Below are 24,353 nucleotides of genomic sequence, written 5' to 3' on the forward strand. Positions count from 1 at the left end.
CCCATCAGTGCTGGCCCTAATGGCTGCTGCAGTCCATCAATTCCTGGGGGGGGGGAGGGGGGCTGGCTACACATTCTTCACTCATACTTTAAGACCTTGGGTCAGGGAGGTCTTTCATATTTCCTGTCACCTGTTTTCCTTCTACAGGGAGATACTGGAAACCAAACCTTCAGCCTAGTGCACACAATGTAGGTTCTCCAGCTCTGAGTTTTGCTTCCAAACTATGAGAACTAAAGGAAAAAGCTAAGGATCACTAAATTAATCTGTTGGGAGTTGTTATGTCTTCTTGCTTCTCTGAAATACATAGGTGAGCTGGCTCTGTTTAAACTTGTATCCTACTTTTGGCTTTTGGAGCCTTTGACAATGAAGTATCATAGACTTTTTCCTTGTTGTTCCATTCAGCCATCATGTGCGGAATGCAGTAAATGAAAACAACTTCAAACTCATTGTGAAACAACAGTTTTAAAAACCAGCTTACCCAAACCACATAGCAAAACAAAACCCATAAACCAGTGTACAGAAATGAGCCATGATTATTGCATCCCAAATATTTTTTAACCTAGCATCAAAAGCAAACCAGTGCCAGAACCACTGAGAAGGCCTTGTCCTGCTTATCCATGTGGTGTATTTTTCTAGTGGTGGAACACAGAGAAGATGCCGTCAGCAGATCTAAATGCCGCCAGTGGCCATAAAGAGCTGGAGAACTGTGGGAGTTGTAGGTTATAATTTTTTAAACATCTTTCCAAGCTATAGGTGTGTATAGGGAGATACATTGTTTAGTTACTGAGGTCTCGGGTCACTTAGGATTTTTGTTTTCACACTGTCTCTGGTTATAGGTCATCATTGCTCTGTCCAGCCACCTGAGTGCAGTGGAGTCAGAGAAACAGAAGCTGCGGGCTCAAGTGCGGCGCCTGGTGCAGGAAAACCAGTGGCTGCGAGATGAACTGGCTAGTACTCAGCAAAAGCTGCAGCGCAGCGAGCAGTCGGTGGCTCAACTCGAGGAGGAGAAAAAGCACCTGGAGTTTATGAACCAGATTAAAAAAATTGACGAAGACGTCTCCCCATCTGTTGGTGGCCTTTCTTTCTTCCTCTTCCCAGCTTTTCACGTCTTTTCTCATTCTCTGTTCATAGGAAGAAGTACTTGGTGCAATTATTTTAAAACCTGATAAATCCATCCATCAAAATGCCTGAACTTGGCTTGTACCATTATAAGCTTGAATAATGGTTTGAAGTCTATACTCTATGATTAAGTAGGAATCATGGTTTGGCATGCTATTTGGATCAAGCCTGTGTTTGTCATTTCTGGCACAGGGTTGGGATAGAAAAAGCCAGCTCTCTTTCAGTTGACCAAAGCTACCTTACCTGGAAGAGATTTCCTTAACTCCAGGCTAGAAGTCAGTGTGTTGTTGGAGTTAGAGTGTTAGACTGGGACTTGGGAGATCTGGATTGTAGTCCCCTCAAATGCATGAAACTCACTGGTTGACTTCGGGCCAATTCTGCACCTGACCTGTCTCATAAGGTTATTGCAAGAATAAAAATGGAGAGGCATGTCTTGTGCCTTGGGATAACTGTAGAAAGGCAGGGTATACATGGAAATCATAAATAAGCAGGCCATGGTCAAAAGTGTTATCGAGCTTATTAGAATATAGAACAATTATCTTTTGCTTATCTATTTTCTGAAACGCCTCGTTGAATTTTTAAGTTCTGACTTTGTAAATGTATGCTCTGCTTTTTAAAAAACATTTTGTGCATGCCACTTTTAGACTTTTAAACTTTGCTCAAAAAACATCCTATAACTCAGGAAACATGTGACCCTCTAGAATAGATGTTCTTAAACTTCATTTCCCATTATCCTTCCCCATAGCCTCTGTCTGCTAGGGCTGTGTGAGTTGCAATCTGACAATGTCTGGAAGGCAGCATGCTCCCAATCCCTGCTGTAAAGGAATGCAAGCAAACTGAAAATGGTTTAATGAGCCTCCAAACTCAGATTAAAAATAGGCCTTGGTGGTTAGAATGAAGGTGGGATTTCTTTTCATTCTTGTCCCTGTGCAATTGTGAGGTTCCAGTCCTGGGTGTTGTCTTTCTGTCCAGGATGAGAAGAGTGGGGAATCTGCTAAGGACACCTTGGATGACCTTTTCCCCAGTGATGATGACCAGGGACAAGGTGAGCTGTGCCCAGTTCCCTGGAGCCAAGCTGATCCCTTTCAGCCTTTGTGACTTTTCACTTCTCCCACAACTTGTTTGTAGCCCATGCTGTAGTTCCTTTGACAGCTAAATGGTATATGGGATTTCTCTGACATGTGTAGTGGGCACTCTGATTTCAAGCTGATTTTGCCAAACTCTCTGCAGGACAGTCGCACAGTACTGGGGATGCAGCTGCCCAGCATGGTGGTTATGAGATCCCAGCACGCCTGCGGACACTTCACAACCTGGTGATCCAGTACGCCTCCCAGGGTCGCTATGAGGTGGCTGTACCACTCTGTAAACAAGCACTGGAGGACCTGGAGAAAACCTCAGGACATGACCACCCTGATGTGGCCACCATGTTGAATATTCTCGCACTAGTGTACAGGTATGAGTCTTGGCTCCTTTGGTGCAGTATCTTGGTTGTTGTTATTATTAAGCTTTATTTATATAGCGCTGGAAATTTACACAGTGCTGTGCATACAATTAATTAACATAGATAAAACGGACCTGCCTATGGTGCACATTCTACAAAAAAAATTAAATATAATACATATTAGTACATGACAACAAATTAAAATAACATTAGATAACAATCATGTAATGCCTGGGAACGCTTCCCTGAATAGTTCTTAATCCTTTCAGTAATTTGAATATTTAGAAGGCTTAGGTAAAGCAGTCTGATCCATACACTATCATTCCCTTCATGTGGATACAGAGGACCAGGAATAATAATAATAATAATAATAATAATAACAACAACAACAACAATTACTATCATTACCAGTAATATTCCCATCATATCCTGCCCTTTCCCCAGAGTTGGGACCGAAAGTATTAGCAGTTATAGTTGTAGTGGTTAGAATGTTAGTCTGGGACTTTAGAGAAACAAAGATAAGTGCCCACAAAACCATGAAAATCCCTGGTTGACTTGAGGCCAGCCCCACCTTCTCAACCTGATTTAGTTTACAAGGTTGTCATAAAAAAAAGGTAGAAGAGAGGATATTTCATCTCTGTGGAAGAAAGGGCAGAATGTACATGTAACTGCAATGAAAAATAAAATACATAGCTTGTTGAGAAGAAATATAATCCTTGGTATTGTAGCTTGCATGTCATTGAGAGAGCATTTATATGCACAAATAGTACAGCCTAGGAAGGAATATACAGTGTGCTTTTTTTGTATATTGTAAACGTGGCCTTTTTTTCAGGCAGAATTTTTTTTTCTCCTTACTAGGGACCAAAATAAATACAAGGAGGCAGCTCACCTTCTCAATGATGCCTTGGCTATCCGGGAGAAAACACTGGGGAAAGATCATCCAGCTGTAAGTGCCACATGAAATCTCAACCCTGTGCTCCAAATTTTTCCAGGTTCTGCAGTTTTGAGTACAGAGGCAAATAGAGTTACACTTAACATATCTTGTTTTACATTATGTTATATTTATAAACTTCCCCTCCCCAACACTGTTGGGATATTTTGGGCTTCATTAAGGTTGTGGGTGAACAGACATATGTGGAATGAAGTGCAGGAAAGAATATGTAGATTGGACAGTATTAGCTCTGCACATGTTTGTCCTTTATTTTTATTCACTGTCATGTTTTCTGGAGACTTCAAAAGCAGTATATGAAGCAACAGCATAGGAAGCACCAACATTTCAGTTGTCAAAGTAACTTAAAAGCTAAAACAGGCAGTCTAGTAAAAGTCAAACAGGAAGAAACAGAAACAGTGATAACTGCAAAGTGTTGCTAAGCACAACAGGATAAGATTATTTGTGTTGGGAATGCTGTTAAGAAAGTGAGATAATCAAGCAACCCATAGAATAATGTTTTACAGTTTAGGAGCAATCACCGAAAGGGTCCTACTACTGATGGAAAACAAACTGATTTCCATTTCAGGTAGAACTTGAAGTTGTCCTTTGATTACTTTAAATCCCGAGGCAGTTCATATGAGAGAGGTACTCTTTAAACTAGGTTTAGGGTGGGAAGTGTGGCACAGGAAAATCTGCTAAGTAAAGTTTCGTTCTTTTGATTTTGGCATTCATGACTATCCACTTTCTGGTTTCAGTATATCTAGTAGAAGCCAATTGGATGATTGTTTCAAGGTTTTTCCACAACCATGAGGGCTAGCATCTTTTCTATTAAATGAAATAAGTTATCACTCAGGATTCTGGATTTGCTACGTTTCTGTACCCATTTTGGAAATAGATTTCTGAGGTCTATGTGCTGGCAGTATGACAGTTTTTGAGTTGTGCAGTGTTTAACTAGGCCTTTTTTTCATATTCAGGTAGCTGCTACTCTCAACAATCTGGCTGTGCTTTATGGCAAACGGGCCAAATACAAGGAGGCAGAACCCCTATGTAAGAGAGCTCTGGAGATCCGTGAAAAGGTATTTGCAAATTGAAGCAATGGGCACTCCTCATTTAATGTACTGTATATACTTGACCATAAGTCAACCTCATGTATTAAGTCAAGGGCAGGTTTTGGGGCCAGAATTATGGATTTTGATATGACCCGTACATGTCAAGAATAAAACCTAGAGGCATCTAAAGGATAAAGCAAAGGGAAACAGTGCCAAAGAACTTACAAAATTCCAGCAGGCATCACTGTTTGTGCTCACCCTAAAGGTTGGATTGATGAGCAAATAAAGGGAGGTCAGTGCTTCCAGGACAGTTACATTCTTGCCTTTCACCAGGGGATGGTTCCTTTTTTTATAAGAGTTAAAATACAGTATGTACATTGATCCAAGGATAAGCTGACTCAGGTTTTTTCTAGTCTTATACATAGAATCAAAGAGTTGGAAGAGACTCCAAGGGCTATCCAGTCCAACCCTCTGCCATGCATAAATATACAGTCAAAGCACCCCGACAGATGGCCATCCAGCCTCTGTTTAAAAAACAGTATATGAGTATATACAGTATTTTAAAAATGTCACTACATTTTATGTCTCTTGATTACATTGGACGTCTGGTGTAATGTATTCTCTTTTTCCTTGCTTTGTGGTAGAGACATGATTTTGTCTTCAGTTCCAGTCATTTCCAATTAAAAAAGGATCAGGTAGCAGATTATGGGAAATAACTTCCTCTGTCTGTGACTAGGAAAGCTGCTGTCGTTCAGAGCAGATGTCATTGGACTAGATCAGGGGTAGGCAACCTTTTTGAGCCGGGGGCCGGGTTGCTGTCCCTCAGACAACTGGGGGGCCGAAGCCAAAAAAAATAAATAATTAAAAATTTTTTTTAAAAAATTAAATAAATAAATAAACCGGGACAAATGTAGGACAACATTTTCAAATGGTGGACACTTTTTTTAAAAAAATGGAGGACACGCAAAAAAAATTGCTGATTTTTTAAAAAATGTTAATATAAATGCATGTTTCTGAGGCGTCTATAGACAATTGCCCCCCTTGCTCCTGCGCACAAGAGGCCAAAGGCCCCGGTGACAATCGGCGGCAGGACCGGGCTGGAGCCGGTCCCAAGGCCTCGCCGGGCCGCATCCGGCCCGCGGGCCGCAGGTTGCCTACCCCTGGACTAGATAAATACAAGGGGGTGGTTATGCAAAATAGGATGGCACCCATCACTGGTCTGATCACATGAGATCAAATAATAATAATAATAATAATAATAATAATAATAGGATTTATTTATATGCTGCCCAGTCACTGGGAATCTGGGCGGCTTACAATAGAGGGGATAATAGACGGTTCCCTGCCCTCAGGTTTACAATCTAAAAAGACACGACACAAAAGGAGAAGGGAATGGTGGGGGGCAGGGGATCAGGTCCAGCAGTTCTTCTCTCCCTCTGAGGCCTGGACCAAGGCAGATGGACTAGAAGGAGGGCTCTTTTTCTTAATCGAGGCCGGGCCCGATGGCGTTGGGCCTGTCCTTTCACTCCCTCCTAGGCCAGAAGATGACAGTTGGAAAGAGGGAGGGGAGGGCTCTTCCTCTTCATAACAATAAAGAATGATCTTTGCCTCTAAGACCTCTTTCCAATTTTTCCCCTCCTATCTCTGCACATCTTTCTATCTTAACTTGTTTAGGTTATGTAAGGCAGGTTCTTATGTCCTAGTGCCGTGCTACTCAGGGTGGTGGGATATGGACCAATACTATGTGTGAACTCTGGCTGCCAGCCCATGGTAAGTTTCCAGGAACAGAAAGTGATGTAGTAAATGGGCACAAATATAATGCTCGTCTATGGCAGATAAGGAAAGAAATCCTGCCAGTTTCCCACATCGTATAGCTTAAAAAATAAAACAAAACGATGACTTGCTTGATCAACAAACATGGAAGAATATTGCCTTTGTATTCTTTCTCTCCAGACTCAAAATCATTGAACAGTGTCTCTTTTTCCTCTCCCTTCCTCTTCCTTTCCCCCACACCCTTAACTTACTCCAGGTACTAGGGAAGTACCACCCAGATGTAGCCAAGCAGTTGAACAACTTGGCCCTTCTGTGCCAGAACCAAGGCAAATATGAGGAGGTCCAGTACTATTACCGGCGTGCCCTAGAGATCTATGAGTCACGCCTTGGGCCTGATGATCCCAACGTGGCCAAGACCAAAAACAATCTGGTGAGAGGCTTTTGGATGGGGCTCAAGAAATTTGGAGGAAATGGGCTAAGCATACAAAGGAAGAAGGGGAAAGTCTGAGGAGCAAAACAGACTCTAGAAATGCTGGCATTGAGGTGGAGTGGGTGCATAGCGACTGCACGCCCCAACTCCACCCCGATGCTGGCTTCATGTTGTGCACCCCGATGCTGGCTTCATGTTGTGGGGGGCATCATGGCACTCCTTTGGTGCAGCATTTATACATGCTGCACCAAAGAAATGCCAAAAAGCCACTGCTATTGTGGCAAGGGCAGCTTTTTGCCGGTTCTAAAAGGAGCAGCATTTTGCCATTCTTTTTAGAATCAGAAAAGCAATGCATCGGGGCGCAGTGTGCAGTTTCCACAAACCTGATCTGGCTCTGAAAGGGGCAGTGGGAAGCCACTCTTTTGGGGGCTGTCTGTTGAGCCTCAAAGTTTAGAAAAAGTACTACATTGGATTAGTTTCCAGCGACCCCCAGCCAGCTTGACCAGTGCCTTTTGTAGAGAAAAGGCAACCTAAATACCACCAACTTAATGTTTTCTATTGGTTCCATTTGTACTAAATAACTAATAATCACTAGTTCTCATGAATTACTTCGAAGAGATTTTTTTAGGTTTTTAAAATTATTGCTTTGTTATAAAATAATTGTATGATGCCTAGGGAATTTATTTCTTAAACATCACATTAATACAAGTGATGGTGAATCTAGTAGCATACATGGTTGTTGTTCCTATTTTTATCCTCCCAACAGTCCTGTAATGTAGACTGAGGCAACTGATAGTGGTTGAGTGATGCTGGAGCAATCAGCTGCATAGCTGTGTGGGGATTTGAATCCAGGTCTCTCCAGTCCTAGAACAGCATTGCAAGGCTAGCCTTTGGTATGGTACATGTGCACTCACAGGGATGAATGAGGCTTATTCCTGTTGCTGCAGACCCTAAGTGTTACCCATTGGCCACTGCAGAAACAGAATGCTAGACCAGAGAGTCCTTTGGTCTAATTCAGCAAGATGAGGCTGCAGTTTGGGTCCACTCAGACATGGCACTTTTGGATTCAGTACAGCATAAATTTCTAACAAGATTTCTGAGTGTCCCCAAATCTACTCTCAAGGCTGTCATGTGAATGGAATCTGCATGCTGTTCAGTTAAAATGTTGGCTCAGAAAACAGCCATTTATTATTGGCTCAAGATAATTTTTCAGTTGCTCTCCCCTTCAGTTGTAAGAGCATATGAAGAAATGGGTCCAGACTCATGGGCTACAAAAATCTGTTACCTTAAATCCAATTTGGGATTTTCAGTAAACTGGTTGCAGAAGGCTATAATTTCGCCCGGCTGGAAATTGCAAGGCATTTAGCTGATACTTATTTCCAAGAAAATGCTGCACTAGTGAATACTTGTCGTTCTGTTACTTTGTATAAGAATTTCACCATTTATCCTGGAAAATTGACCCCTTATTTAGCCTTTTCTTGCCCATACGACCTTAAGACCTTACATCCACTAAGTGCAGATTAAACACTTTGCACCTAATGGAAGTTAAAGGGTGCTGTGATGGCTTACTAAACTCCAATAAACAGTGCCCATATGGCTGTAGAGCAAGTACATCAAGTTAGCTCTGATAAAAAGAAACTTTTCAGTTGTCTAGTGACAAGATATAATCTTAGTCTTATGTTTTATTACCAATTTTAATTGTCCCATTTTATCTATGCTTTAATATGGTATTGGATTGTTTTATGGTTGTATGCAAAAGCCTGGTCAGCTAATGTAAATCAACTTCAGAGCTTATTGCATGAACTTTAAAAACATTTCAAGCCTCCCAGGCTGGAGCTGGGAAAAGAGATGGAGGGTGGGGATTATCACATGCTAAATCGCTGCCTAATTGCCGCATGCCATCAGCCCAGGTCCCATCTGCGTTCTGCCCACACTTTTTAGAAACTGGAAAGCTTCCGATGTCTAAAAAGTGCTGGCGGAGCGTGGCTGGGACCCGGCTTGGACCCAAGCTGATGGAGGGTAGCGTTAGATGGTGATTTAACCTGCGATAATCCCTGCCTTCATCCCGCGTCCCGGCTGCAGCCCGGGAGGCTTGAAACACTTTTAAAATTCATGTGATAATACCCTTCTTTTTGTTGTTGTAATTCAGTGAGGCGCCTCTTTACTAGCCATAGTAATAACACAGTCAGTGACAATCTATTTCTGTGTACCAGTTGGGAGAGTGCAGTTGTATTCATATTCTGCTCATAACATCCAGTTAAGCCATTTGCTTGCCCATTGTGGGAACACTGTAGTGCACAAGAGACGGCTTTAGTCTTTTCAGGAACACATTTTCCCTGATGGGGCTGTTGTGTTGTAGGGACGGGAAGTAGCAGCTCTTCCATTGTGCTTAAATCCAGTTCCATGACCTCCTGGATTATATAACCTAGGAGTTTATCCTATTGAGAAATAAGCCGTTTTACCTCTTCTGGCTTGAATTCAGGATCTGGGAGGGCCCCAGATATTACCATACCTAAGTCGCCTATCTACCTAGCTGGGATGCCGTCCCCCGGATGCATCCTGGGTCGAAGCCTCACTCAGCCAGCACTTTTTTGGAGTCGGGGAGCTTCCAACTTCAAAAATTGGCTGGCTGAGTGAGACTTCGACCCGGGATGCATCCCAGGGGCAGCATCCCAGCTACGTAGGTGGTGATTTAGATACAATAACATCCAGGGGCATCCCAGAACCTGAATTCAAGCCGGAAGAGGTAAGACAGCTTATTTGTTAATGAGATAAGCTCCTTGATGAATCTAGTGCTTGAGCTTGCTTTTCTCCCAGTGCTTTTCCTATTTGCTGTGTTTGAGAGCGTAATCTAAAGCAGGGGTAGACAATGGTGAGAGTCTGGGAGCCCACATTAGCTTGCCAGGACATCTTAGAGGGCTGTATCCTCTGCACAAAGAAAGGCAGATTTTTGCCCCCAAATGCCCCCTCTTTGCCTTTTTTTTAGTAACGGGAAAATGGAAAGTCCACTTCCTGTTTTAGAAAAGGGGCACTCCTATGCCTGAAATTGTTGTCTTTATGGCCCCAAAACATGCTTTTATGTGGCAAAAATGCCTCCACGCACATAATAGCATTTTGGAGCAAAAATTAAATCAGTTATTTTTTATACCCCTGGGGGTTTGTGGGAGCCACAGAAATGGCCTTGGGGAGGCGCTTGTAGCTGGTGGTCTACGCTTTGCTCATTACAGGCCTAAAAGCTGGAAGTGAGGGGGAAGAGCTGTGTTATTTCTGATATTTCAATGTTTTTTTTCCTAGAGAAAAGGATAAGAATGCTTTGAATGAATAATAATAATAATAATAGTTATTATTTATACCCTGCTCTTCAGCCAAAAGGCTATCAGAGCAGCTTACAAATTGTTAATTAGACATTTAAGTAAATAATTACCATTTTGACTTCTTCTCTTACCTCTGAATATCCTCTCGCAGGCCTCCTGCTACCTCAAACAAGGCAAATACAATGATGCTGAGGCCCTCTTCAAGGACATTCTGACCCGAGCACATGAGAGAGAATTTGGATCTGTCAATGGTGAGTGTGGAAACTCATAATGAATGTGTGGATGCATTTTCTTTTTTCACGACCTATGTGCTTATTTACAAGGAGAAAAGAAGCTATGCAGAGAAGCTACACAATGAGCTACATTGATAATCATAGAAACAATAAAACTTCGTGCAATATCAATTGATGCTCTCTTGTGGTGCTCATGTTTGTTGAGGAGAACAGTTTCTCATGGATGGCAGAGTCTAGTTTGAAGCTGAAAGTTGCTAGACATTGTGAAAATGTCAGGAGGGAGGTGGTAGTTGTGAAAAAACCATCTATTGAGCTTAGAATGCTGCCATTTTGGCTTTGTGTATTATTGTTCTGAAGGTCAGAGGTAGTGTCAACATTTCTCTTCTGCTGCTTTCTAATTTCTTTACATACACATGCGCCACTCTTTATCAAAATTCCAGAGTGGTTTGCAAAATTAAAACTTTAACAATTAAATAATAGTTTTTTGTGGGTTTTTTGGACTACGTGGCCATGTTCTAGAAGAGGCCACATAGCCTGAAAAACCCACAAAAAAAACTATGGATGCCGGGCATTAAAGCTTTTGACTTCACAATTAAATAATAGAAAAGTCAACCATAAGAAATTCCAGAATTCATATTATGACAATACTTTTTATTGGGATGCAAATATATATACAGTACAAACTTTTTTGATCTCTTCATTAGGTAGGATGTTGCAGAAAGTAGGTTGGAGAATTTGAACATACATCATATAGTTTCTATGCCTTCTTGAGATGCAAAGAAGAGGAAGGGTCTGAAACCCCAGAGTGTGGTGGAGTCTTCTTCATTGAAGGTTTTTAAGCAGAGGCTGGATGGCCATCTGTCGGGGATACTTTGATTGAGATTTTCTGCATGGCAGAATGGGGTTGGACTGGATGGCCCTTGGGGTCTCTTCCAACTCTATGAAACTTTTAAATGAGGATTATCAAGTGAGACGTTGGGATTAGGTTTCAGACAGAGTCCTGGAGAGGGGCATGTTTGATTTTCCATTTTGAAAGTAGGAAAATCACATGTAAACTCAGAACTGTTCCATCTCATTTAAAGCTCAGGCACTTTTCTGTCTGTCAGTAGAGAAGTGAGAGTAATTTGGCAGTTTTCATGTTGACGTGGTTATCTCCCAGCATGCCGGTGCCAGGGAATCCAGTTGTGCATACCTTACCTGTGCACATCTAAGGCCTTTTTGCATCTGGCTGGCAGGGGTGGGGCTTGATCACCTTTGAGCTATGCCATAAACTTTTTCAGCTACATTCCATCAAGGGCAGGTCACTGGTCATGTTCTTGATCCTCACTTTGTTTTGATTAATCAGCTTCCTCTCCTCGGGGCACAATATGTAGCAGAAGGAGAGAGTATGAGTTCCTCTCTAAACGTTGTAGGCAGTGGATCTTCCATTGTTTCTCCCTGTCTAGGTTTGCCCCAGGGCCCATCGTAGACTTACGATTGACTGCTTCAGCTAATGCCTTGTTTAACTAATAATTGCTGCCCCCCTTCCTCACCAAGCAGCCTGGAGTTTGGTCTACACCAGGGTTGGGTAGATTCAGATTGCATGCATCCTTCCAATGGTAAACAACTAGTCACAGCCTCTAGGGGTGTTATTGGCCATTTCAACCCATCCTTCTCATCTGTATTAGGCAAATAAGTATAAAGTCCCTTCTAGTTTTGAAATAAGATCCCACCATTCCTAAAACAGAGTAAGGAGAAATTCCCAGTTGTTCCCCCTAGAAGATATGATTGGCCATCTGAAGGCCATTCAGATGGTAACAGAGGGGCACCACTCCAAATCCCCGGGGCAGATATGACCGTTGGCTCTCTGCAGTTTGTCCATGATTTGTGCATATTGAAGACACTACATGGTTCAGTCCCCATATGACAGCTGAGAAGGACCCCTGTCTGAAAGCCCAGAGAGCCAGTGAACTAGATGAACTGAGTTACTGACTCACTAGGAAGTGGGTTCTGATGTTCTTGTTGAAATGAGCTGTTTATTCAGAACCATGAAGACCGGAATTTTTACTTTCTTAGAGGAAGGAGTCATAGCACAAGACAAGGTTTATTTGATGGTATAAGGCAGTTTCTTCAGCGCTTTGAAAATTACTTTCAAAAGTACTTAGCTTTAGATACAAACCTAACACACTCAGTGCTTTGACTAGATCTTTTCTGCTGTCATTTCTCTGCAGGAGACAATAAGCCCATCTGGATGCATGCTGAAGAGCGGGAGGAAAGTAAGGTACCTCTGCATTTTTTGAAGGAGAAAGGAGCCAGAACTTTGGACCAGAATCCCAGCTGATCTGAACCCCTCACTGTAACCTGGGGTGGGCAGTTCTGAGGGCCAGGGCCAGTTTCACTCCTCCAACCCCAGCATGGGCCATATGCCACAAATAGCTCCGTTTTTCTCTGTGGTCCCTATCAAAATGGCACCAGGAAGCAATGTTCCATCACTTTGAAAATGAAAGTGATGGAACATTGCAGGGTAGGATTCCAGATTATTTCCAAACCTTTTTACTGTTTGCACCGAGGAAGGCCTTTTTGTTTGCAAGATTGAATGTACACCCCTCAAATGTGAGCAGTGGCAAATATTTGCAGACCCCATTTTTGAATTGTGTATGCCACTGTGATCAAGCTCCAGATGTTCTCTATCAAATTGTATTGCTTTGTCCAATGTATATAATTCTGAGGGGAAATTGTTAAGAAAGTTATTGGAAATGAATATCTGTTTGGATGGGTTCTCAGTGGAATACTTATTGGAAGATCAGAACCCACATATTGCCAGGCTAATGGCCAATTTTCTGGTGGAGGCAACAAGATTATGGCTTAAATTTTAATAACGATCCTGAAGTTTTATTGTAAATGTATGTTGTTGTTGTATGCCTAATAAAGGTTGACTGACTGACTGACTGACTGACTGACTGACTGACTGACTTTGAGAATGAATTGCAGAGGAAAATGTGGTATTTGGCAATAGTATGGTACAACCTCCATATACACAGGGGATGCATTCCTAGAGTTAGCTCAGATAATAGTTGAGGCTATATCTCCAGCAGAAGTTGACCATAGAGTCATGCCGGAGAACCGCAACTGTCAGTTGTCTAGAGAGACCATATTATTTTAGACGTGGGTACATAAAACTGTGGGCACCAGTTCTGTGGATATTGGGGTTGTACTGTACAATGTATTGGGATGGTGGGGGGTGGAGAGATTTTCTGTGTTTTCATAAGTTTGGGAGATATTTTGTTTGTGCCTGGTTTGAATGCATTTAAAAAAAAAATTAGGAGGGCTTGGTGTGGCTTATGGGGGCTTCAGGTGTCACAAAAGTGGGATTCATCCAGAGGCCATATGTGACCTGCAGGCTTCACTGTGCCTGTCCCTGTTATACCTTTTATCATGTGTTTTCCCTCAGGATAAACACAAGGAGAAGGACAGTGCCCCTTATGGAGAGTACGGCAGCTGGTACAAAGCCTGCAAAGTGGACAGGTGAGTACTGTCAATTTCCTTTGGGTGTGTAGAAAATGTCATGGGGTATGCCTTCAGCTTAAGGTCATACACCCTGTCTGCAGTGAACTGGCAGCCATGAAAGAGCAAGGAGGCCAGTGGGTCAGAATTTTTCATTGATTTGAACAATTATTGTGATAATGCTGTCTCTCCTTGCATTTGTAAGTATACCAGATTTTTCATTCCAAATTTTTTTTCTGTCAGCATTGCTTCTTCAAAAATGTTGCTATGGGTGTCTGTTTTTTTACCTTTTGAATATGAATATTTGGACCTTTTACATATTTTTACACTAGCTGAGTGCTTGAAATCAAAGGGAAGCCAGAGGCTTTGGAATTTGATGATGGATCCTATGAGCGTGCGGGTGTCATTGGAGTCATCTTCCCATCAGTCCTTACCAGAGTGGCTAATGGTCAGGGATGTTGGAGGCCATAACCCATCAACATTTAAACTACCACAAATTTCCCAGTACTGGTTTAGGAGTTAAATTTTCATATTGTTGCAAGTTAAGCTTGCTCTTGCTTCACTAGAATCAGAGGATCATAGAATCATAGAGTTGGAAGATACCCCAAGGGCCATCCAGTCCAACCCCCTGCCATGCAGGAAATCACAATCAAAGCATTCCCAACAGATGGCCATCCAGCCTATGTTTAAAGACCTCCAAGGAAGGAGACTCCACTACACTCCAAAAAAGGAGTGTATTCCACTGTTGAACAGCTCTTTACTGTCAGAAAGTTCCTCCTAATGTTGAGGTGGAATCTATTTTCCTGTAGCTGGCATCCATTGTTCCTGATCTTGTTCTTTGGAGCATCAGAAAACAAGCTAGCTCCCTTCTCAATATGACATCCCTTTAAATATTTAAACAGGGCTATCATATCACCTCTTAACCTTCTCTTCTCCAGGCTAAACAGTCCCAGCTCCCTAAGTCGTTCCTCATAGGGCTTCATGGTTTCCAGACCCTTCACCATTTTAGTCGCCCTCCTTTGGACACACTTCAGTTGCTCAACATCCTTTTTGAATTGTGGTGCCCAGAACTGGACACAATATTCCAGGTGGGATATATATCTCCCAGCTTTACTCCTTTCAGTGGCACTGATTGCCCCAATTGTGTGTATGCAATAGATAATTTATGTATTTAAAGCACTGTATGTATTACAGTCATGTCCTGCCCTTCTTCCATAATGGAACCCAAATGGTGGCATTCCCAGTCTATCTCCCATTCAAATACTAACCAGAACCAACCTTAGTTTCAAATAAGTGACTGTATCCTATGCCTTCACATAATGTCTTTTAACTGTGTGTTTTAGAAGAGTACATAAGACAGGCCCGGCAGGGACGTAGCCAGGATTTTAGGAAGTGGGGGGTCCAGACTAAGTGTCACCATTATAATGGGGCTTGGGTGCAGTGGCGCAGCAGCACGCACCATTCATTTTTCTAATGGACCCCAAGAACCCCCCCCCCCCTTGGCTATATCCCTGGGCCCGGGGAACCTTTGACCTATGCAGTGCTTTGGACTACAATTCCCAGAATCTTTTTGTTATTCACTATGCTGGCTAGGGCTGTAGGAGATGAGGTCAAAAACATTTGAAGGTCCAAATATCCAGAGGTTTTGCAATCCTGTTATAAAAGAGCCAAGAATAACAGTAGCAGATAATTATCAAAACATTAGAATACAAAAAGGACTGTAGAAGAGGAAAATTAAAAAGTACAGTGTTTATATTTTTAAACAAAGGAAATTTTGGTTTTATTATAACCTTCTGTGACCTAGCACTCTCTAGATGCGTTGGACTATGTCTCTCATAACCTTAAAACCAGCACAGCAGGAATTGTAACCTGGTGTATCTGGGGGACAGTTTTACAGCAGGTACACCTTTTTACTCTAAAGGACCAACAAGACATCTTACAAATATAACTTTATAAAACAAAATTTTGGGCAGAGTGTAACCAAATGATTATTGACAACGTAGCCTGTTTTTTGCTCTAATAGTTTGAACAATATCATAGATGCTAAGTGAAACCGAGTCTGTACTGAATATGTTCCATCATACATTTTGCTATTTTATATGCATTTTGTTAAGTCCACCCATGAAGCAAAATGGATTTTATATTAGTCTGAATATTGTCCTTTTGGTTTCTATGGTCAGTGGACTGGAATAAATCATAATACACACACAATTTTGAAACAACTAATGGGACAGAAAGGATTTATTTATATGCTGCCCATCCACAGGGAATCCGAGTGGCTTACAACAGAGGGAAAATACAAGGCAATAACAATAAACATGAATTTAAAAAAACCCATAACATGGCAATGCGTTACACAATAACAATAAAATAGTGATAAACAATAGCAGTAAATAAATGCTGCAACTCTGAATATTTTATCTTGGTGATTTCTCCTTAAGTTATCAGAAAGGCACAAGAGTGGGGTACCTTTTATTCCATCTGCCTTTACACTTTCCCTCACTCATAGCCCTACAGTCAACACAACTCTAAAAAGCTTGGGAGCTCTCTATCGGCGCCAAGGCAAGCTGGAGGCTGCAGTGACATTGGAGGAGTGTGCCCAGAAAACCCGCAAACAGGTAAGTGCTTTAACGTGGTTCCTGGTGGTGAAAGGATAGCTAGGTGTGTCTGAGCAGTGGAATGGGAGCATCCCTGTGTATGAGAAATAGCATAGACTTGGTAGTTCACTTGTTCACCTTAGATGGTTATGACCTTCTTTCAAGTGACCTAAAAAAGAAATATTTACTAAAAGGAAGAAAAATAAATGAATTGGGGATACAAAAATGGTGTCTGTAAGAGTGTCCCCCCCATGCACTGCTGGGATAGCAATCTGGGGCACCTTTGATCCCTCTTCTGTCCTCTGTCCTCCTGCTAGGGCATGGATGCTATCAACCAGAGCAAGGTAGTGGAACTACTGAAGGATGGGAACCACTCGGAGCACTGGCAAAACCGAAGGGGAGTTTCCAGCACCAACAAATGTGAAAATGGAAATGAAACAGAAGATGGAACAGCTGAGTGGTCTGGGGTAAGAGCCAGCAAGATGTGAAATAGCCTAATATGTTTGACAGCTACTTCATTTCATTTTGTAAAATGATAGCCCAATGTAAAATGATGTATAGGATGCCAGAACATAACAATATCAGAACCTTAACACTTAGTTTTCAAAGTGTTTCATGTACATCAAGGGAGCAGAAAGTCTACCATAGCTCATACTACCAGCTTCTTTCAGCTAGTTTTAAAGTTGCTACAAGATCCCCTTGCTGCCTGAAATATTAGAGATTGAATCTGGGAGTATGTATCTGAGGAAGTAGACTGAAATCTACGAAAGCTCATGCTACCAACATCTGTCTTTCAGTTTGTTTCAAAGACACTACAATAGCAGTAGTAATATGATTCCACAGACTAGCATGGCTATGTCTTTGAATTTTGAGGCAGGGCTACCTTGGATTCTGCTAGACAAGGGATTCAAAAGATGCATGGAGCGCATGTGCCCTGCAAGTGATTCCCGAAGCCTACTGAGCCACTTTCAAATCATTTAAAAATTTCAGGTTCATTCGGGGGTGTTTTTTTGCCTGAAAATGGCCCCACGACCCCAAATTCCTACAAATGTCCCTCTTCCAGTTGTGCTAGACATTGGATTTTTTCCAGAGTACATTTCTCATAATCCCTCTACTCCATCCCTTTCTTTTTCTGTCTTTTTATATTTTCCATTCTTGGGCTCACCATTTTCCTGCTTTCTCTCCCCCCCCCCCAAAAAAAAAACAAACAAAAACTTCACAGGTGGGCTCTGGGGCCCTGCAGCGCAGCAGCTCCTTTGGGAAACTGCGTGATGCTCTGCGACGAAGTAGTGAAATGCTGGTCAAGAAACTGCAGGGGAGCAGCCCACAGCAGTCCAGGAACCTTGGGTGAGTGTTAGCCTAATGGCTTCTCTTTAGGAGGAGGGCAGAGGCAGGTGTGGGAACTGTTGCAGACTGTTTCACACTTTTAAAAACACAAAAATTGGAGTGAATGGCTTCATGTAGCGCTGCCAGTGCTTGGCAGTATTGCATTCCAAAGAGTGAGTTTCTTGCAATTTGTCTTTTCAGTAGTGAAGATAAAAATATGTTGCACTGTAGTTGTAACTTGATGATAGACAGCTTCCCCCATTTTTTGCTATGTAACTGTAGCTCTTCCAGTTGTTTTTATAGTTCTAGTAGTGGGGCCTCACTGAATGAGTAATAATAGCACATGATTCAGGCACTGGTTTGCGGGTGTTGATCTGGTAGCAAGGCAGAAAGGGCTGTGTCACAAGCCAGCAACTTCCAGCACTTAGTGTTTTAAAGAAATTTATTTACTGTATTATTTATTTTTGAGAAACAGGAGGGTATAAGATTACTTTTAAACATTTTAACTACAACCTTAACTAATGACTTGGGGAACCTTTTAACTGCAACTAATTCCTTTTTCAAAGTGACTGTCCAGTTATGAGTTCTACCTTATTCTTTTTCAATATGTTCGGTACAAGGACTGCCCTGCTTGATCAGGCTCACAGGCTAGCATTTTGGTATGCAGCTTGCCATCCTCTCTTCTTGCCAATAGTCAGTGAGGTACCTCTGGGAGGGAGGTTCACAAGCAAGCATGAAAGTTTTTTTTATAGGTCTTCAGTATCTATTATTATTATTATTATTATTATTATTATTATTATTATTATTATTATCTACTATTATTTAAATTGACATCCCCACATACCAGTGGCATACATATGTCTGTGCCTCACTTCCACTCCACCAAATGCATCTGAGGAAGTAGACTGCATGATGCATGACACCAAGTTCTTTATTTCAGTTAGTCTCAAAGGTGCTACAAGATCTTTCTATGTACTGATTCTACAGACTAACACGGCTATAGCTGTTAATGCTATTATTATTAGTTATTTTATTCATTTATATTCTGCCTTTCTCCCAATAATGGGACTCAAAGGCATCTAACAAAATATTTTAAACAATAGAAATATACAAAAACATTAATAAAATATAAATATAAGATTTACAAAGCAGTTAAGTAATTTATACTTAAAGCATTAGACATTAAAAATCTGAAAATTCATTACATGAGTGTATATAAACCATAAAACCATCACTGCATAGCATGTGGAAGCTCAACCTTAGTTTGTAAAACCTCATGGTATAATTTTTTTTTTTTACATGCTGACAAAAGGAAATTAAGGATGGGGCCATCCTGGCCTCCCTTGGAAAGGAGTCCCAAAGTCTAGGAGCATCTCCTGAGAAGGCCCTCTCCCCTGTCTTTCCCTGCCTCCCCCCCCCAAAAAAAAAAGCCAGGCGGTGGAACAGAGAGCAGGCCTGGGAGCTCTAATGGCCTCATAAAGGGAGACATGGTCCTTCACATTACCTGGATCCAAGCTGTATGGGGCTTTATAGGTAAAAACTGACAGCCAGTGGAATTGTTTTAATAAAGATGCTGTGTGCTCCCTGTATCCAACCCCAGTTAACAACAGTTAACAGCCCTAGTCATGTCCTGCCTGTCCCTTGGCTGGCTAACTGGCAGTTTTAACAGGAAGCTCCTTATATCGAGACACCAGAGGTGCCAAAAAGCTTATGTAACATTCTAGACTCCAAATAGTGCACTGTGTAAGCACAGGATAACCCACTTATGTGAGTTCACAACTGACCACTCAACTATAGTTACAGGTATGCTGCTTGCCATCTTCCCTTCTTGCTTTTAATAATAATAATAAGAAAAAAAATTATCCCACTTCTCCAACGATCAAAGCGGCTTACACTAAAAATATCCATACAATACAATAATACAATAATGTTTTATTATATTCCAAACCCTCTCTAACCCTCCCATCCACAATGAAATACAATTAAATTATTGGACAGTTATTAAAACAATTATTAAAAACAGGGCAAAGGAATTTGGGCAATTGTCAAATGAATAGATACAAGGCTACTGGGAGTTAATTGTAATCTGGAAAGGCTTGCCAGAAGAGATGTGTCTTAATTGCCTTTTGTACCACCTGATTCTCCACCGCTGCCTTGTGTTCTTTGAGTGATGTCTGCCTCCCCATATGCACTTCTGCCCACTGACTCTTGACTACAAGCACTGCCCAACTGACAATGGTGTTTCCCTTTCCACACTTCTCAGCTTGGAGCCAGCAGACAGGTACATGTCCTTGTGCCCAGCTGGCAGCCTCTTGTGCTGAAACCATCAGGGAGATGTGACCTGCTTGCCCCTCTTCTGCCCAGGGATGATGCCAGGCCAAGGAACAGGGCATCCCACTGCCCTGTCCCTCCCCTAAACCATAGAATTTCACCCACCTGCCTGCCTCCCTCCTTCACTTCTCTGGTCTCCTCACTCTCTCACACACTTACACACAAAAGCTGTCTGCATTCCAGGTCGAGGTCCTCCATCTCCTTCATTCCAGACAGAGGTCCTATCTCAGATAGCCATTGACTGCTGCAACAATGAAGTTAAGGATTACACTGCTACTTTTAAAGCCAATTGGCTGGGGCACCTGGGGATCTTCTGTTATTTACCAAAAATAAATAAATGATTATGTGTATTTCCCCTGTCTTTTTGTGGATCATAGGTTGAGAAACACTGATGTAGATGTTAAATAGCATAGGGGACAACCCTGAGGGACTCCACAGCTCATTGACCAAGAAGTTGAGCAAGGATTCCCCAGCACTGCCTTCTGAGAGCACCTCTCCAGAACAGAGCCACTGTAGAACAAGTCCCATCCCAGAGAGGCAAATCAGAAGGATACCATGGCGGTACTAAAAAGCACAAAGAGGTCCAGCAGAACCAACACTCTTCTTGTCCAATTCTCTGCGTAGGTGACCAAAGCTTTCTTTGTGCCACAGCCAAGCCTAAAAACATGGAAGTGGAACTAGATAATCTGCCCTATACAAGAACCCAACCAGTATCTAGTACCTGAAAGTTAACTGTCCTTGAACCTGGATGCTTGATTCTTGACTGTCATGGTTAATAATGTGATGAGTTGAGGTGATATTCTGTACTCTACAACAGTAATCAGCATTCTCCTCTTTGGAAAGTCTGTTTCCTCTCTTCGCAGGCTTTAAACTTAACATCTCTGCCTTTTTTTGGTCTATGCACAGGATGAAGCGTGCCAGTTCTCTCAACTTTTTGAACAAGAGCATAGAAGAGTCAAGTGAGGTATGCACAGATTGGAAGGACAGCCTGCATCAACTTTTGCATTGTCCTTGTTTTGTGCTTGTGGGGAGAAAGTAGTGGTTGCTTCACAAAAACAGGATGTTCTTTCCCAACTACTTCCAGGCTTGGTCTTAAAGAGTGGAGAGAAATCTCTCTGTTGGTTTCTAGGCAACTGCAAAATGTTTTGGTTTATACTTGACCATCCTATCCCACTCCCAGCTTCAAGGTTTCATGACTAACTGCTAGATACGTTGTGTGGACTATGGAAGGGAAAATACAGGCTTGTGTAGTTCAGTTTCTAAATGAAATTAGGAACAGTCCAGTTTTATCCTCCTACCCAGTCAATATCCTTTCCAAAATATGAGGTAAAAATGTACTGAGGGAAAGAATGAGAGGCTGACTTGCTGGGAGCAAAGAGCACCAAACAAACAACAGGATCATAATGGGGATCTGAATCTAGATTTCCTTAGTAACAAGGCTCCCAAATTTCTGCCCCCAATACTGTGTCAAGCTTTTGCTCTGAAAATGGTTTCCTTGACAGCTTGTTGGTACTCTGACAGAAAGGCCAAGATCATGATGATACTAATATTAAAAACCTTCTAAAAGTGAGAATTTTCTTTATCCTAAAACTTTTGTGCATGAGGAAGAAGACTTGAAACTGCCATGCTCCCTAATGCATGAAATAGTAGGAAAATAATGGTATGTAAGCTGCTCTGAGAGCTTTTTCAGCTGAAGTATGGTAAAATGCTTTTATTAACAGTGTTATAGAACTTATGGTGTTTTTGAATGGTATTCCCAAACTATCTCTCCCAGCCTCATTTTGAGGCTGACCAGGGCATTCTGGAGCTCCAAGCTTTTAGCCTTCCCTTGATCGCACCACTTGGCACTGATATTTTTCTCCATGATTTTCCACGGTGTTAATAGTCATCTCTTCTGTTCCTCCTTCCCTCCAGGTTTCTAGTCGTCTATCTGACAGCCGGGGCTTTAGTGCAAGTAATGTAGACCTCTCCCGGCGTAGTTCTCTGCTGGCATGAAGAGAAGCATCTTGGCCCATGCCACAGGATTGTGAAGAACTGGACTGCATTGGACCATCTCTCTTCTCTATGAACATGGAAGGCATGAGGAGAGCCACCCTCAGTTACAAGGTTATGCTTGCCCAGTGCAGGGGGAGTGTCTGCCTTCTCTCACTTCATCAGATATATGCCCCCATGCATGAATGCACCACACATCTTCCTTTCCACTGTTGTCATATTGCTGCCATCGTTGTGGCTGTACTCTGCTACCAGAAGAAAGTATTGTTAGCACAGCGAGTCTGGCGCATAACTCTGCCATCTCTCTGTCTCCATCACCACCCAGGGCATCTTTCTGCACTTCAGGCTCTTATAAAGGAGCAAATTTGCTTCCGAGAAACACAGCCCTGCAATCTTCATATATGCATATACACTGTCAAATTGTCCCTTCTTCTGAGAGCTAAGAATTGTATTGAGTAACAGGGATAAAAGCAGGGCCAACTCAACAGTCTAAATTGTTTATCTGTTAAAGAGGGAGAACTACAATTCCCTGGCTTCCTTGTAGCAGCATTTTGTCACGTGAACCTTCTTTAACCCAACCTGTGTGATATTTTTCTGTCTTGTTCCTGATTTACTGTATGTTTTTGGCCTCAGGGAGATGCTGTTCTTTTCAAAGTTCTGATCCTTTCTCTGATCTTTACTTCTATTTGTGTGTCTCTGCGCAACCACCTCCATGCTCTTACTCTCCTTCTCTCCCCATTTTGTCTGTTTCTCCTCCTTTTTATACCTTCATTGTGGTACGGCAAGGGTGGCCTCTTTAACAATTATCTGTTTACCTTTGACATTTTGGCCAGTGCTATTTTGTTCATTTTGTTCACGTGTCCTTTGCACATTCCCTGCCTCCCACAAAATAGGAGTTTGAGGGACAGAGGAAGAAGACTGGGTATCTCTTTACAGTTATCAGTGTCATAGATACTGGTGGCATCACTGCAAGCAAAGGTACTGCCAGGTTTCTTCTTAAGAGTGAATGTGTGTGAGATTTGCTGTCTTCCTTTCCAGCCAGATTGAAAATAGCCCATGTATTGTTGGGGAGGAAAGGTTAGGATACCTAACACATCAGCCATGGCACTTTCTGTGCCTGTGCTGCTTTTATGGGTCCTTCCTCACACTGAATTCTCTGAAATTGTTGCCCTGATCCTACTGTAACTTGTTCTTGTTTAGAAGCTCGTTCCTTGAAGGGTCTCTGGGTTGATAGGCACATGGAAACAAGGAGAATGAGGGTAGGGGCCATCTTGGATTGGAAAGTGAAGATTCGTCTTCCTGATATGTCTGTGCTGAGGAACATCCACCAAACCCTCTTCCCTCCTATGCAAGAAGCATGCTGGTGTGTACATATGCCCTATGCATTTGTTCACAATGTCTCTGGAACTCTTAAGCACTACATACAGCTGCCTTATTTCCTAGTGAGGTTTTTCATTGCAGCTGAAATTGGAGGTGGAAGTTAGCAGGAAGGAAGGTGACCTGTGTATATTGTGTACCTGTCATTTGCCCACCCCTACAGAGAGCACTTGTATTTTAAAAACACTATCTTCCCAGCTCCCACTACTATAGCTGGTGTAGACATTCACAAACTCCACAGTTGTCTCTTCTCTCACAAAGGAAAAAAAAGATCATATGAATGGGCAGGGCCCATGCCAACTTCCATCCCTTGAGACTATATGTGTGTGAGACCATGGCTGTTGTTGGGGAGGCAAGGTAGCTGTTGCAGGAAAGGATGAGAGGAAGGGGCAAATTTTGTGCTGCATTTAATTATGTTGCTGTAGAAATAAAAGGAAAATCTCTTGGGTTTTTTCTCTCTTTTATTTGCTCTTACTTAGAAACTTAGACCTGGAAGAGGCCCCAAGGGTCATGCAGTTTATCCCCATTCTGCCATGCAGGAAGACACAACCAAAGCACTTGCAATAGATGGCCATCCAGGTTCTGTTTTAAAAACTCCAAAGGAGGAGATTCCACCACGCTTTGAGACAGCATATTCCACTATTGAACAGCTCTTGCCATCAGGAGTTCTTCCTAAATTTTAGGTGGAATCTCTTCCTGTAATTTGAATCCATTGCTCCATGCCTGAGTCTCTGAAGCTGCTGAACACAAACTTGCTCCATCCTCATCAATAGGACATCCCTTCAAAATAAAAATTCTACATACTTTTACAGTGGCTGAGTGCTTGAAATCAAAGGGAAGCCAGAGGCTTTGGAATTTGATGATGGACCCTATGAGCGTGCGGATGTCATTGGAGTCATCCTCCCATCAGTCCTTGCCAGATTGGCTAATGGTCAGGGATGTTGGAGGCCATAACCC

The 24,353-nt window shown here is 42.2% G+C and overlaps 1 protein-coding gene across 3 annotated transcripts in view; it reads left to right on the top strand.

Moving 5' to 3' along the window:
* KLC2 (kinesin light chain 2) overlaps positions 1–24,133 on the top strand; it is a 33,820-nt gene extending 9,687 nt beyond the window's left edge. For all 3 annotated transcript variants that reach the window (XM_089483712.1, XM_089483711.1, XM_089483710.1), the window contains exons 3-16: positions 837–1,067; positions 2,092–2,164; positions 2,350–2,572; positions 3,419–3,506; positions 4,466–4,567; positions 6,570–6,743; positions 10,209–10,308; positions 12,501–12,550; positions 13,721–13,794; positions 16,283–16,391; positions 16,688–16,837; positions 17,593–17,717; positions 20,934–20,991; positions 21,942–24,133. In XM_089483712.1, the coding sequence (XP_089339838.1) occupies positions 837–1,067; positions 2,092–2,164; positions 2,350–2,572; positions 3,419–3,506; positions 4,466–4,567; positions 6,570–6,743; positions 10,209–10,308; positions 12,501–12,550; positions 13,721–13,794; positions 16,283–16,391; positions 16,688–16,837; positions 17,593–17,717; positions 20,934–20,991; positions 21,942–22,022 (1,638 nt within the window). In that variant the 3' untranslated portion in view covers positions 22,023–24,133. The remainder of the gene's footprint in view (positions 1–836; positions 1,068–2,091; positions 2,165–2,349; positions 2,573–3,418; positions 3,507–4,465; positions 4,568–6,569; positions 6,744–10,208; positions 10,309–12,500; positions 12,551–13,720; positions 13,795–16,282; positions 16,392–16,687; positions 16,838–17,592; positions 17,718–20,933; positions 20,992–21,941) is intronic.
* The last annotated feature ends 220 nt before the right edge of the window (positions 24,134–24,353 follow it).

The sequence above is a fragment of the Sceloporus occidentalis genome, unplaced genomic scaffold, assembly GCF_023333645.1.
Source record: "Sceloporus occidentalis isolate IW3139 unplaced genomic scaffold, rSceOcc1.0.p SCAF_20, whole genome shotgun sequence".
Classification (NCBI taxonomy): Eukaryota; Metazoa; Chordata; class Lepidosauria; order Squamata; family Phrynosomatidae; genus Sceloporus; species Sceloporus occidentalis.